This window comes from Macrobrachium nipponense, chromosome 7, assembly GCF_015104395.2.
Source record: "Macrobrachium nipponense isolate FS-2020 chromosome 7, ASM1510439v2, whole genome shotgun sequence".
Taxonomy (NCBI): Eukaryota; Metazoa; Arthropoda; class Malacostraca; order Decapoda; family Palaemonidae; genus Macrobrachium; species Macrobrachium nipponense.
Window position 1 is genome coordinate 90,818,850 of NC_061109.1, and position 15,162 is coordinate 90,834,011.

The 15,162-nt window shown below is 34.7% G+C and overlaps 2 protein-coding genes across 3 annotated transcripts in view; one reads left to right on the forward strand and one right to left on the reverse strand.

Annotated features, from left to right (window-relative positions):
* Nucleotides 1-15,162, forward strand: part of LOC135217428 (prolyl 4-hydroxylase subunit alpha-1-like) — a 203,802-nt gene that overhangs the window by 56,254 nt on the left and 132,386 nt on the right. The gene's annotated exons all lie outside the window — the stretch shown is intronic.
* Nucleotides 739-1,746, reverse strand: LOC135217650 (uncharacterized protein K02A2.6-like). The gene has a single exon (XM_064253615.1). The coding sequence runs from the start codon at nt 1,744-1,746 to the stop codon at nt 739-741; it is 1,008 nt and encodes a 335-aa protein (XP_064109685.1).

Sequence of the window (15,162 nt, forward strand, 5' to 3'; positions counted from 1 at the left end):
ATATACAAAATACAATAAGCGTATATAATAGAATCATAACAAACATATGAGCATTGAAGCTCTATACAAATAAGGAATCATATCCTGCATACATGAGGTAGAATTTATAAGATCGAAACCTCTGTGTCGGACTCGATACTAACACAATAATAATTGGCTATACTTATAACATTTACGCATTATGCAACACAGTGCAATAGCTCTGAACTGAACGTGTCTGCGGAGCTAAGATTTCCCGCGCTCGTTACATAACGTCTTGCATACATAACAGTCTCCTCCCCCTTTATCTGTGACTAAGAAACAATTGTTCCTCACATTTACAAAACTAATCTCTGTGACTAAGAAACAACTGTTCCTCACATTTACAAATCTAATCTTTCAGGAGGTTTTCCTCTACTCATTCTGTTAGGGAGTACTATAGGTGTGTTCTGAGCTGTTGCATGATTTTCCTCTCTATTTACAGTTGATGGATGTACATCTTGGTGAGCAGTTTGCACATCTGAGTTATTTAAGTTTGAGGTATTTGAAACTTGTACTTCTGTATGATTTGTACTAAATGACCGCAACCGATCAACATGACGTTTTACAATCTTTCCACCAACATTAACATCATAATGTAAATTACCTATCTTCCTGACAATTTCTCCTTGTACCCATTTTCCTGGTGTATTGTATGACCTTACCATGACATAACCTGAAGGAGCGAAATGTCTTGCATTGGGAAGTTTTTTTACTTGATCATAACCTTTCTGTTCTAACTGACTGCAAGCTTGGATACATTAGATCTAACTTATTCCTGAATATTTTGCCCATTGTTTGCTGCCATATTGCTGGACTGCTAGCAACACCATAGGGAAGTCTTTTTGGACGATACAGCCCTAAATATGTGTTTACAGTACATAGCTTTTGGGAATTTTCATCCATGGATAGTTGTTGAAATGCTTGTCTAAGATCTATCTTAGAAAATACTGAGCATCCTGACAAAGTTGTGAACATATCTTTAGGATTTGGCACTGGATGTTGTGCTACTTGCAATTGTGGATTTAATGTTACCTTGTAATCTCCACACAACCTAACTTGACCGTTGTCCTTAACAATTGGAACTAATGGTGAAGACCAATCTGAATAATCTACCTTTTCCCATGAACCTTCACTTTCTAACCTTGTAATTTCAGTTTCCACAGCTGTTTTCAATGCATATGGAACTGGTCTTGGAGCAGAAAATCTAGGAGTAGCATTCTCCTTTAAAACTAAGACTGCTTGTGCATTCTTTACTGTTCCTACTCTGTCTTCAAATACTTCTTTGTAATCTGATAGAAGATTAGTTAATGAAATTTCTTCTGCTGGTTCTTGTTTTGTACCTGTAACCCTTAGAATACTAGGCCAATCTATTTTTATGCATCTTAACCAATCTAATCCTAATAATGTCTGTCCTTGACCCTTGACTATTGTCAATGGTAACTTACCTATCTCTTGATCTTTGTACTGAACTTTCACTTGTGATGAACCAACTACTTCTATGTTTGTACCATTATAACTTTTGAGCACTTTGTCTGAAGGTCTTATCACTAGGTTAGGTATAGTTTGTGCTACTCTTTCAGAAATTATTGTCACATCTGCAGCTGTGTCTATTTGCATGGGTGTGAGTTTCCCATTTATTTCTATTTGAGCCATAAGATGTTCTTGTGCATCTTTTTTCACGGAATTAATGTGAAATGCTAATTGTTCTACTTCTGTGGTCGTCATTTGAATTTACGGTTCTATTGACCTGTTTTGTGGTCTTTTGCTTAGCAAATTTACACTGAGTTGTTAAATGACCACGCTTCCTGCAGTTATTGCACGTCTGACCTGACGCTGGGCACTTATCCCAATCATTGCTATAATGATCTTGTTTACCACATCTAAAGCACGATTTCTTTTGAGGTTTTTGTGTCCTTATGGGACTTTGACTTTTCTGTGAGTATGCATTAGGTTTACCCTTGTCATACTTGGATATACCTGGGCTAGGCTTACTCGTTTCATTTGTTTGCCCTTTGCATGTTGGTAACTCCTTTTATAGGTTACCTGATTCACCTGGCTACTGTTGTTATGAGTCTTACCTACAATGACATTGGACTGGCAATTAGCTGTTTCTATTGCTCTTCCAATTTCCAGAACTTTTTGCAAATTTAACTTCTTTTCTTGCAGTAACTTCTTTCTAAGCTCTTGCGAGTTACTCCTTACTATAATTTGCTCTATTAACCTGTCTTCTAGATCTCCAAATTCACAAGTTGAAGCTAATTTCTTTAACCTCGTTACAAAAGAATCTATTGTCTCACCTGATTCCTGTGATGCTTCTATGAACTGATAACGTTCAAAGTATTTATTTGCTTGAGGAGCAAAATAATTTCTGAGCTCTTCAATTGCATCCTGCAATGAATCACCTGTTAGATTCAAAGTATTGAATACTTCCTGAACTTCTAAACCTGCAGTATGAAGTAACAAAGCCTTCTGCTGCTTTTCGTTTATTTTCCATAGTGGTTCTAAATATATTTGGAAGCTGCCTATCCACTTTTTCCATCTTGTACCCACTGATTTAAGATCATCACCGATGCTAAAGCTGTCTAACTTTTGGACATCTATCGGCATGTTTGCTGTGATACTAAGAAGTTTATGCTAGGCTAGGAATTTGGAAGTTCTTTTTTTTCTACCTTGTAGGCTACACTTGCATAGACATACCTTTTGCACTTTTACTCTCTAAACCAACCCTTTTTTTGTGTTAACGCTCCTGACTTGGCACAGCGCTGCTTGGTTTGAGTGTGATGAAGGCATCTAGGTAATTGAGATTCTTCGTTTTCGGGTAGACTTCATCCGATTGGGGTCGTCGTCTTCCACTTCTTGCCTAGGAGATTAGGCGTAGGCTATAGTCTCCATTTGGCTGCTAAGAGTTCGTCACCTGCGTCGCCAATGTTTTGTCGTCATTATTTTGGGTCTGCTTTAGTTATATGACCCATACGACAATTCTTCACTCTTACCTGTAGGTAGAGGGAAAGATGGTGTTTTAGTATTGGAGGTAATATTCCATTTCTCGTCGCCGAGGTTCCGGGATGAAGGGCGATAATAAAGCGATATCTTCTGGCTTGTGTTTATTGGCTAAAACTACATTGAAGAAGGCGGGTAGTTGAATATACAAAATACAATAAGCGTATATAATAGAATCATAAACATATGAGCATCGAAGCTCTATACACAATAATGAATCATATCCTGCATACATGAGGTAGAATTTATAAGATCGAAGCCTCTGTGTCGGACTCGATACTAACACAATAATAATTGGCTATACTTATAACATTTACGCATTATGCAACACAGTGCAATAACTCTGAACTGAACGTGTCTGTGGAGCTAAGATTTACCGCGCTCGTTACATAACGTCTTGCATACATAACACTTAGGAAGGTGGCTGTCTGCCATTCTGATAACATGCCCTGCCCATCTCAACTAGCTTTTTATTATAATGGCCTCAATACTGAGGCAGTCGGCCTTTTCAAGAACACTTACATTAGTGCGGCGGTTTTCCCAAGTTATTCTGAAGATATTTCGCAAGGACCGCTGATGGAATTTCTCAAGGGCTTTAACATGGCGTCGGTAAGTTGTCCAGGTTTCGGAACCATAAAGAAGGGTAGGTAGGACTATTGCCTGATATACCTTTATTTTGGTGTTAACACGCAAGTCATGATCATAAAAAATTTTCTTGCGTAGTTTTCCAAAAGCTGAGTTAGCACATCCTAGACGATATTTAACTTCATCATCTATATTGGCATTTGAAGATAGATGACTGCCCAGGTATGGGAAGCATTCTACAGTTTCTAGAGCTTCTCCATTAATTTCTATAGTAGATGCAACTCTTATGGCTTCAGTTTGGGGTGGCTGATATAATACTTGGATTTTTCTGATATTGATGGTAAGTCCAAGATGAGAGTAAGCATTTGCAAATGCATTCAGTATAGTTTGCAGATCATTTTCAGTTTGAGCACAGACAGCGTTGTCGTCTGCATACTGAAGCTCAACAATAGCAGTAACATTGACATATATATATATATATATATATATATATATATATATATATATATATATATATATATATATATATATATATATATATAATGTGTGTGCGCGCGCCCCTGAGAGCTTAAAATATCTATTTAGCGTGTTGCCATGTCAAATATTTATTTAGCATAGTTAACCATGTGTATTGGTAAAAACAGTTTTCTATGAACTACTGAATGTTTTTGACCCTCCAAGTGAGCAAATTAATTTTATTAAATGAATTTTATTTTGAAGTTGTTAAAAAGTAATAAATCAATATGGTTATCAATTAATGTATCAATATAATGAACGAACATTTCAGCATCATAATAGTATTGCAACTAACCGTAAGTCAAGCCACACGTTTTAATTTGTTTTGTGAAACCAGAATATATAAGCTTCGTTCTATGTTCATATTTCTAATTTCCATTTTCAATCATTATATTTGCTTTAAAAAATTACGGTTTGTAATAATAAATGTTTGTCAAGCCACATAATCAAGAAAAATACTCTCCTACCTTATTTTGGGAAAAAACTTGTATCCTCAATCCAAGACAGTTTGTGTGTGATTTTTGTACATAACTGGTGGTACATTGAAGAAAAATATGGTGCGTTATAAGTACTTTTTCAATGTTTGAAAACAGCTTAGTTATAAGCTGTCTAAGTTATCAATTAATAAACATGACGTAACGCACACATGTAGTGTCCGGACAATTATGTTGTGAAAAACATTTTTGGATTGAGGAATGAGGATACAAAACATAAAAAAAAAATGTAGTAGAGTGTGTTATTTGATTTTCTTGCTAGACAAAAATATCGTTAAAAATAGAAATAAAAAATCTGAACTTAAAACTTAGCGGTTAGCGGATATATTTCTGGTTTCATATAACAAATGAAACCAAAAGTGTTTCCAGACTTACAGTTGGTTGATATGCTGTTATGACGCTGAAATGATCATTCACTATATTGATTTATTACTTTCTAACAACTTGAGAGTAAATTTAATTTGTTTACTTAGTAAAAAAAACATTTTGTTATATAGAAATCTATTCTTACCAGTCAAATGTAACTGTTACAAAAAAAAATAGTTGACATAAGGTAAATTTGCCAAGATAAAAATATTTAATCTGAAATTCAAACTTCCAAAGAGTATATACTTTTTCCTATTTAAGTTTTTATTCAATAAATTACACACGTTTACAACAAATCAAAAACTACATACATTTTCATCTAGAATACATTACTGTCAATGGTACATAAATTCTTGTGAAGTGCCCATAAAAGGAGCCCTTAAAAACGCCAAAATATAGAAAGAGACTACTTTATTTCAGAGACTGCTGTCTGAGGAGAGAGACAGCAGTCTCTGAAATATAGTACTTTCTTCTATATTTTTGCGTTTTTATGGGCTCCTTTTGTTAAATGGAATTTTGTTGTAACAGAACATATTATCAGTCATCTTTGGCCCATTATGGAATATATATACTACATATATATATATATATATATATATATATATATATATATATATATATATATATATATATATATATATATATATATATGTGTGTGTGTGTGTGTGTGTGTGCGCGCGCCTGAGAACTTAAAATATTTATTTATTGTATTGCCATGTCAAATATTTATTTAGCGTAGTTACCCATGTGTATTGGTAAAAACAGTTTTCTATGAACTACTAAGTGTTTTTGATCCTCCAAGTGGGCAAATTAATTTTGAAGTTGTTAAAAAGTAATAAATCAATATGGTTAGAAATTAATGTATCAATATAATGAACGAACATTTCAGCATCATAATAGCATTGCAACTAACTGTAAGTCAAGCCACACGTTTTAATTTGTTTGTTGAAACCAGAATATATCCGTTTCGTTTTAGGTTCATATTTCTAATTTCCATTTTCAATCATTATATTTACTTTAAAAATTACGGTTTGTAATAATACATGTTTGTCAAGCCAGATAATCAAGAAAAATACCCTCTTACTTCCTTTAAGGAAAAATTTGTATCCTCAACTCAAGACAGTTTGTATGTGATTTTTATACATAACTGGCCTTACATTGAAAAATATTGCTTCGCGTTATAATGTACTTTTTAATGTTTGAAAACAGCTTAGTTATAAGCTGTCTAAGTCATTAAATAATATGTTCACTCTTGATGAGAAAATGCCTTGACGAGGTTTCTTGGCTTCACCTTGGAATGTTTCTTCCGTGGTGAAGCCTTGAACGGGCTAGAGGGCTCTCGAACTTTGGGAAATTTTCCCCAAGAGTAGGATCTAAATTTCTCTCTTTAGTCTTTCTCTAATCCCTTTTTTTTTATTTCGACCTCTTCCTATTTTTAGCATCCTACTTTCTTCTTGCTGTCCAAACCCTATAAGTAATATTTCTTTTATTGATTTTTTTTCCGCTAGTAAATAGCGTGGATATTTCCACAATCGTTACATCATGCAGGTTTGATGAATGGGAGAAGGGATCACGGTTGGGAGGGATTTTCATTCAAAGCTATATGTGAGAGTATAGGATGACGTCAGCCGTCCCAAAGATGGTTTGGACCTTTTGGCGGAACTGTTCCCGGAGGTTGGGTCATCGGAATCCAGGGGGATCCAATCTTTGGGAATAGGACTCTCGGCTTATGGCCGGAAGCCCGTCATTACAGATGCAGGGGGGATGATTCCATGATTTTATGGTCTCAGTCCTAACAGGCAGGTTTAGCTTACACCTGTGCCTCTGTATCTGTTTTGATGCGATCCTACGAGTAGGGTATGGAGCGGATCATCTGGGAAGTATGCTCTCACTGTGCCGATAGTGGAGAATGAAAATGTCCTTTACAACGTATGATACTTTCTTAATATTCTCAAACAGGTAAAACAAACACAAAACATTTAAACAAACAAACTAAAACCTTCTTATGGATAATTCGGCTAATGACCCCCCCCCCCCCCCCCCTCCCCCACTCCCCTGGATTTGCTGACTCTCCACCGGCACTGTTGACGACTTTAGCGACTTCAAGTAATGACAACTCGGTTGACGACCAGAGAACTAAAAAGGGCCTTTCCTCCAGTTCCAGTATTTACACGTTGGAACTATTTATTCCTTCATCCCCAGGATGCCAGGGGATTAAAAAATCTGGCAGTGCAAATGAAAATTGTAGAGTCATGTATTGTACGGGCATTGCACTTGATATGAATTATGAAAAATTGTTCACTCATTTTAAACCTTTTGGAGAGATTGAAAGGATGAAGCTGAAACTCAAAAGAAAAAAAAGATTTTGAAGCATATATAACTTTTCAGGATCATTCCAAAGCTATGGTTGCCCATTCCAATATCAAAAGTGGCAACATTTGCGGATTTTCTGGCCGTGCAAAATTGCATAATATTCAAAACGTTTTGGATTCTGAATTTGACTATATTCCAAAGTGCTCTGACTTGTGTGATGCCCAGAAAATTGCTCCCAGGGTATTACCTGAGCCAATTTGGTATGTTGCTTCATACAAGGAAGGGTGCAACATCATCATTAAGGGATACAAATGCCTTGAGAAGAAAGTTGGTACCATTCCTCACGGAAATTTGAAGCGTTATGGATATAATCTATTAATTAAGGCTGGGAATGAATCCCAAGCAGTATTATTGAGAAATTTTAAACCTTCTGATTCAGATAGCATTGGGAAGGTTTATCCTCACCAGGACCTTCAACCAGTCAAAAGGATTAATATATTGTAGACATTTATATGAGTTTTCTGATGAGGACATACTGAAGAGATGCCCCTCTTCTGTTTATAAAGTTAAAAAGCTACCAGGAGATAACAATACCATCTTGTTGATATTTACCACACCCTATCTTCCAGACTATATAAAAGTCAGACACTTGAGCATTGCGGTCAAGAAATTCCGCCCACGACCTATGCAGTGTTACAAGTGTTATGATTTTGGTCATGTTATTGGGAAATGCACCAATGAAAAAAGATGCTTCATTTGCTCCAAATTTCATAATGCTTCTGAATTCCACGATACCTCCAAAGATTGTGTATCCGAAAAATTTTGTTATCATTGTGAGGGAGCTCACTCTCCGAACTCAAGACAATGTCCTCTGTATAAATTAGAACAGACTATAATAGATACTGCTAATAATGAGCATATCACCTATGAAGCTGCAAGAAAACATATTTTAGGTAATAATTCGACTTATGCGAAAGTAGCATCCAAGAATCTGCATTCAACTGATGATATACAAGTTTCTCATTTCTTGTCTGGTGCAGAATCAAGGATTCCTGAATCAAGTCGATCAGAATCCAATTCTTGCATTGACGCTGGCATTCCTAAATCATTACCAAAACGCCAACATATAAATAGAATAATTGGAAAAAAGAATGACACTACTACCCAAAATCAAACTAAACAAGAACAGCAGGTTTCTGTACAGAACAGATTCAACATACTCGCCACTGATGACAGCACCAAAGAGACGGAAGAACTTTCTGAAGTGGAGATGGTGGAACTAGAAATCCCAAAAGCTAAGTCAGAAAGAAAAAAACGTGTACTTGAAAGTACAACTCCCAAATCAAAAAAATCGAATAATGAGATATGCTTAATAAAACCAACAGAAGATACTCTTCATGTATACATACCTGAAAGGGCTTCTACCCATGTACCAAACCCAATTGAAGCAGAAATGGTAACATTGCTTTAACTCCCAACCTCTGAATCTGAACTTAATGTATCAGACAATCATATTACCACCCATGTGATAAAGGCCGAAGTACACGCAAATGCACACGGTTCTCAAGAAGCGGAAGGAATCCTTACTAACAATGTACCCCTTGAAGAAATAAATCCATCACCAGTTTTAGGCAAAACTAGTAAATCAATGATATCCCATAAAACACCAACAGGGCATAAAACAACCCACAAAATGTCCTGTGGCTGTAATGATTGTTTTTTAGACGAATTCAATGACCTTAAAAATATAAGTATACATAATATGAATAATCTAATAGACAATTTTACTAAGAACAAAAATAAAAACCAGCATGGTAAATTAGAAAGCCACAACGCTGGTTGTATGTGTGTTGACCATCTAATAAAGAATTGTGCAACAGGCACCCTTCACCTTGAAAAATTTCTAGAAAAATTTAATCACAATCCAAAAGCCATTCAGGAAACGAATCGAAATCAAAGTAACCAACAGGGAGCCATAGCTAAAGAAGCAAAACCTAATTTAAAAAATACTTCTACTGCAGTTAAACAGAAACCCATTCCCGGCAAAATAAGCAGAAACAATACTCTACCTAGTGATATTCCACCTCCACTACCGTAATGTACAATTCATACGTAATCCAATGGAATGTTAATGGTCTTAAAACCCGTTTACATCAAGGGGAAATTCAAAGACTATTAGAATATTATAATCCAATTGCAATATGCTTACAGCATACAAATGATACCGTTCAATCAATAGGAAATTACAATTTAGCATCTTATTCAGTTCCTTCTACTAATACATTAGGAACTGCAATCTATATTCATAACAGAGTAACTTACGATGCTATGTCCTTTAGAACCTCAGAATTTCAATTATCTGGAGTTAGATCACATTTAGATAATAACTCCTTTAATATTTATAATATGTACAATCAACCCTCTTGTAACTATAATTTGCTAAATCTACCTAAAGTATTCCCCAAAAGGCAAGAGAATTTCCTATTATTAGGAGACTTTAACTCCCACAATCCCACCTGGGATACCAATTGTGTTGATGTTGACACAAATGGTTCAAAGGTCGAACAGATGATGAATGATCACAACCTCTGTATATTGAATGAGGCAGAGTAGCACTTACTACTCAAAAACTCATGGCACCTATTCGTCAATTGATTTAACACTCTGTTCCAATAATATTGTTGATAGGTGTCAATGGAATGTCCTAGATGACCAGTTTAACAGTGACCATTTTCCGATTTTTATTACCATATTAGAACATACACCAACTTCTCCGATCCAACGGTATAATACAAATAAAGCTGACTGGGATAAGTTCAAGTTTCACACTAGGCAAGTGCCTCCCTTTGATTATTCCCAGGATCATGATAAAACAAACGACGACTTTGTGAATTTTATCACACAAGCGGCTGATAAATCGATGCCTCTGACTGGCATTCGACAGTTGAAACATTCGGTCCCATGGTGGTCAGACACATTAACCCAACTGATAAACGAAAAGCATGCAATTGGAAGAAAATTAGAAACCCTAAATAAAAGATTCAAACATTTGAGCACAGGTCCCCTGATGTTAGGGAATACAATAAACAAATTGGTTGACATAGCCATAGAAATTAGTGTATTGAAACCATATTTTAATAAGATTTCTGCTAAATTTAGGAAGGAAGTAATTAAAGGCAAGATAATTTCATGGCAAAAATACGTGTCAAGCATATCAGATAATACTTCTATGCAGAAGGTGTGGCAGAAATTTAGGAAGATTAACGGTTCTTACAGCAGACCAGCAAGACACGCATTAATGCATAATGGCTCATTAATACATGATACTCAGACAATCTCTAATATTATCAGTCGTAATATTGAAAACATAAGCAGTATTGATAATTTAGATGCCCACTTTCGAGCCCTTAAAGGAAGAGAAGAAGCAATACCATTGAATTTTGATACTGTGGAAGATATTTACTACAATAAAAGATTTACTGAGGAAGAGTTGGAATTTGCATTATCGAACTGTAGCTCAACAGCCCCTGGAAAAGATAATGTAAATTTCGATATGATAAGAAATCTAGCCCCTTTAGCCAAGGCCTATCTATTGAATTTCTATAATCATCTTTGGACCAAACATCTATTTCCAAAGGCATGGAAACATGCAATAGTAATACCAATAGCTAAGGCAGGAAAAGATCCTAGTAATCCAGATAATTACAGACCAATTTCACTAACCAGTTGTGTTTGTAAATTACTGGAAAAGATGGTTAATTATAGATTGAATTGGTGCTTGCGTCGTAATAATGTTTTATCAAATTCTCAATTTGGCTCACAATCGGAGCGATCCACCTTGGACTCTCTTTCACACTTAGAAAATTTTGTATACGTAGAGGTTTTGAACGAAAACAGATCACAATAGCCCTATTTTTTGACATTCGGAAGGCATATGATACAACATGGAGGTACTCGATACTAAAATCCTTGCATCATAACGGTTTCCGAGGACATCTTCCTATTTTTATCAGAAATTTTATAGATGGAAGAATATTTCAAACTCTTATTGATAATATTTACTCTGAATCTTTTTAAGCTTGACTGTGGTGTACCCCAAAGCAGTGTTTTAAGTGGAACACTTTTTGCGTTGGCAATTAACGATATAGTAGATCAAATGCCACAGGGAGTGCAAAGTAGTCTTTATGTGGACGACTTTGCAATTTACTACTCATCCAACAATCTTCGTCATTTGCAAATAATTCTAAATAATGCCACTCGAAAAATACAAGCTTGGACTGCGTCTGTTGGTTTCAGACTTTCGGCAGAAAAAACTCAAGCAAAATGTTTTATAGGAATAGTAGATGGAAACAGAATCAAGATATAAATCTTACTTTGAGCAATGTACAAATCCATTTCCAAGATAAAGTAAAATTTTTGGGACTGGTTTTTGATACTCATTTGAATTGGAAAGCACATGTATCTCTCATCAAATCTAAATGTAATAGTGCTCTTAACTTAATTATGAAATTATCTCATACAATGTGGGGTGCAAGGGGATCAACTTTACTGATGATATATAAGGCATTGGTCTTATCAAGAATAGATTATGGAAGCCCAATATATGGATCAGGATCTGAAGCAACTTTGAAGTCTTTAGATCCAATACATACTCGAGGCCTGAAAATTTGTAGTGGAGCGTTTAGATCATCCCCAAATCTCTCAGTTTTATGTGAAATTGGAGAACCCCCTTTGTCGTTGCATCGGGATTTTGTAACAATGCGGAGTGCATTGAACATTCTGTCTACAAGTTCTACAAAAAAAGCTCTTTTTTTTTCAGAGTGATATTTTTATAAATAATCATGAGCCACCATTCCCGATTAGAGCAAATAGGCTGTTGCAGTCAACAAATATCAAAATGAACATCATTCAACCATCTCTTTTCCCCCCCACCTTGGATCATGAAAAAAACAAGAATATGCTCTCATCTTTTTCATTTATCAAAGAAATTTAGCTATACCCCGAGTCACCATCAACAAATTGCCATAGAGCATATTCAAAGGAAAGGTCTTCACTACGCCATATACACTGATGGCTCTAAATCTTCAGTGGGTGTAGGAAGCGCTGCAGTGTCTTTGAAGAAAATGAGCCAGTTATCATTGCCAAACGAGTCTTCAGTATTCACCTCCGAGCTATATGCCATTTTACTAGCCATCAATATTGTTAAAGCACACGAAGAAAGACTAAATTTAAAATTTATCATCTACTCGGATTCACGAAGTGCCATAGAAGCCCTCAAAAGCTATTCACATAAGAACCTGTTGGTATTAAAGATTAAAGAACTTTTAAACAATTTTTATCTTGAAGGGGTAGATATCGAATTATGTTGGGTCCCGGCTCATGTAGGAGTTGTTGGAAATGAAAGAGCGGATACTGCTGCTAAAACAGCCGTCAACCTGCCTCAACGGAATATTAATCTCCCCGTTAGAGATTACATAACTTTATTAAAAACATTCACAATGGAAAAGTGGCAAAGATTGTGGAGCAACGTATCTCAGAATAATAAATTAAGACAATTAAAGTCAACTGTTTCTCCATGGGAGTCATTTAATCAATGCGACAAAAAAACGGGTAATATTGGCTCGATTAAGAATTGGCCATACGAGATTGACTAATGGATTTTTAATGTGTACACCTCACGGCACTATTCCCATGTGCAGTGAGTGTGATACTTTTTTATCTATTAAACATATATTTTCGGTTTGTCGGGTATTTAAGCGAGAAAGAGAGATATGTTTTGGTCGGAAAACGTTTTCTGACATTTTAACTGAATCTAGTAGTTTTTCTGTTTTTAGAATTTTAACTTTTTTAAGGAATACACGTTTAATTGATAGAATTTAAGTTTTTACCTAAGATTTTTATTTTATTACTAATTCTTTTTAAATTACGTAGATTTAATATTAGTTAATTCTTTTTATCGCTTAGATTTAGTACTAATTTGAAGATAAATAGATATATATGTATATATATATAATTGTTTTTATTTTTTTTAGTTATTTTTTTTATTAAATTTGATAAATTCTAGAATTATTTATATCCCGATTTTTTTCGGGCCAGCCCTGTGAGAGTCAAGTTTGACTCATTGGACTGGTAAAACTCCTTTCTTTAATAATAATAACAAATAATATGTTGATATAACGCACACATGTAGTGTCCGGACAATTATATTGTGAAAAACATTCTTCGATTGAGGAATGAGGATACAAAACATAAAACAAGAATGTAGTAGTGTGTGTTATTTGATTTTCTTGCTAGACAAAGATGTCGTTAAAAATAGAAATAAAAAATGTGAACATAAAACGCAACGGATAAATTTCTGGTTTCATATTATAACAAATGAAATCGTGTGTCCAGACTTACAGTTGGTTGATATGCTGTTATGACGCTGAAATATTCATTCACTATATTGATTTATTACTTTCTAACAACTTGAGAATAAATTTAATTTGTTTACTTAGAAAGTAAAAAAAACATTTTTTTATATAGAAACATATTCCTACCAGTCTTTAAGCCCTTATAGAAAACTGTTTATACCAAAAAAAATAGTTGACATAAGGTAAATATGCTAAGATAAAAACATTTAATCTGGAATTCAAACTTCCAAAGAGTATATACTTTTTCCTATTTAAGTTTTTATTCAATAAATTACTTACACACGTTTACAACAAATCAAGAACTACATACATTTTCATCTAGGATACATTGCTGTCAATGTTACATAAATTCTTGTGAAATGCTTTAACAATTTGTCTTTCAAAATGGCTTTGACATCGTTATCTGTATATATATATATATATATATATATATATATATATATATATATATATATATATATATATATATATAGTGGAAGTTTTATTCTATTTATAATCAAACGTTCTGGCACATTTTTGTCTTTGAACAAACATATATATATATTTACAATATAACTTGATATAATTAAACTTGCTGTGTTCATTTGTTTCTTCGATGCCTGTGGGAAATCAAAATACACCATTCTAATGAAACTGCAATTAAGAAAATTGCAAAGAAGCTTCAAAAACCCATTGCATTTCCAAAGAACACGGCGTTTATTCGAAAATAAGAGACAAAAGCTAGTGGAACATTTATAAGGAGCAGAACAGTTATTAGAAAGAACAATTAAATTAACAAATCAATAAGTAAATAAATAAAAAAGTAAGTACATCATTTATAATGGGAGCGGGTCTATGTTCACCTGGTCCTATGTTTCCGAGGTTCTATGTTCCCCTAGTCCTATGTTTCCCAGTTACTATGTTCCCCAGGTTCTATGTGGCCTGTTGTAGGTCCTGTATAAGTGCATGATACGTCACCTGACCAGTGACATGCATATGCCATATTTTTGCATGTAATGTGCCGCCAATATACTCCATACATTCATTCAGGATTAATATAGATAGGATTATGTTAATAAAATGCCAGTTTAACCATAATTCTAAACGATTTTTCTTCTAGTGCCGAAATAGAATCATGTAAACCTGCACAGTGGTGCCATCTACCGTCACCCAGAAGAAACATAATCAACCGGCTTCTTGAGTCAGCTTGGGTGGTTGACTACTCATACCCGAAACCGCCGGACATCTTTGTCTTAATAATTCGTTCGGGTTTTCGCTCATTTCTACGTTCATCGTCACATTTACCTTCACGTTAATAATGTGTTTCTATAGTGATGTGTGAGAAAACAATAGAATACCTGATTACAATGTATTTGAATTAAAACTGCTTACACTTGGTGCGTTATCTCTTCACTGGAAGATGCAGTATTGTAGTTAAATAAAACAAAATATAAATCGAAATATTTTGAAAATAG

Excerpts from the sequence above, each read along its gene's own strand:
- LOC135217650 (XM_064253615.1), bottom strand. The coding sequence starts at position 1,746 with ATGACGACCACAGAAGTAGAACAATTAGCATTTCACATTAATTCCGTG.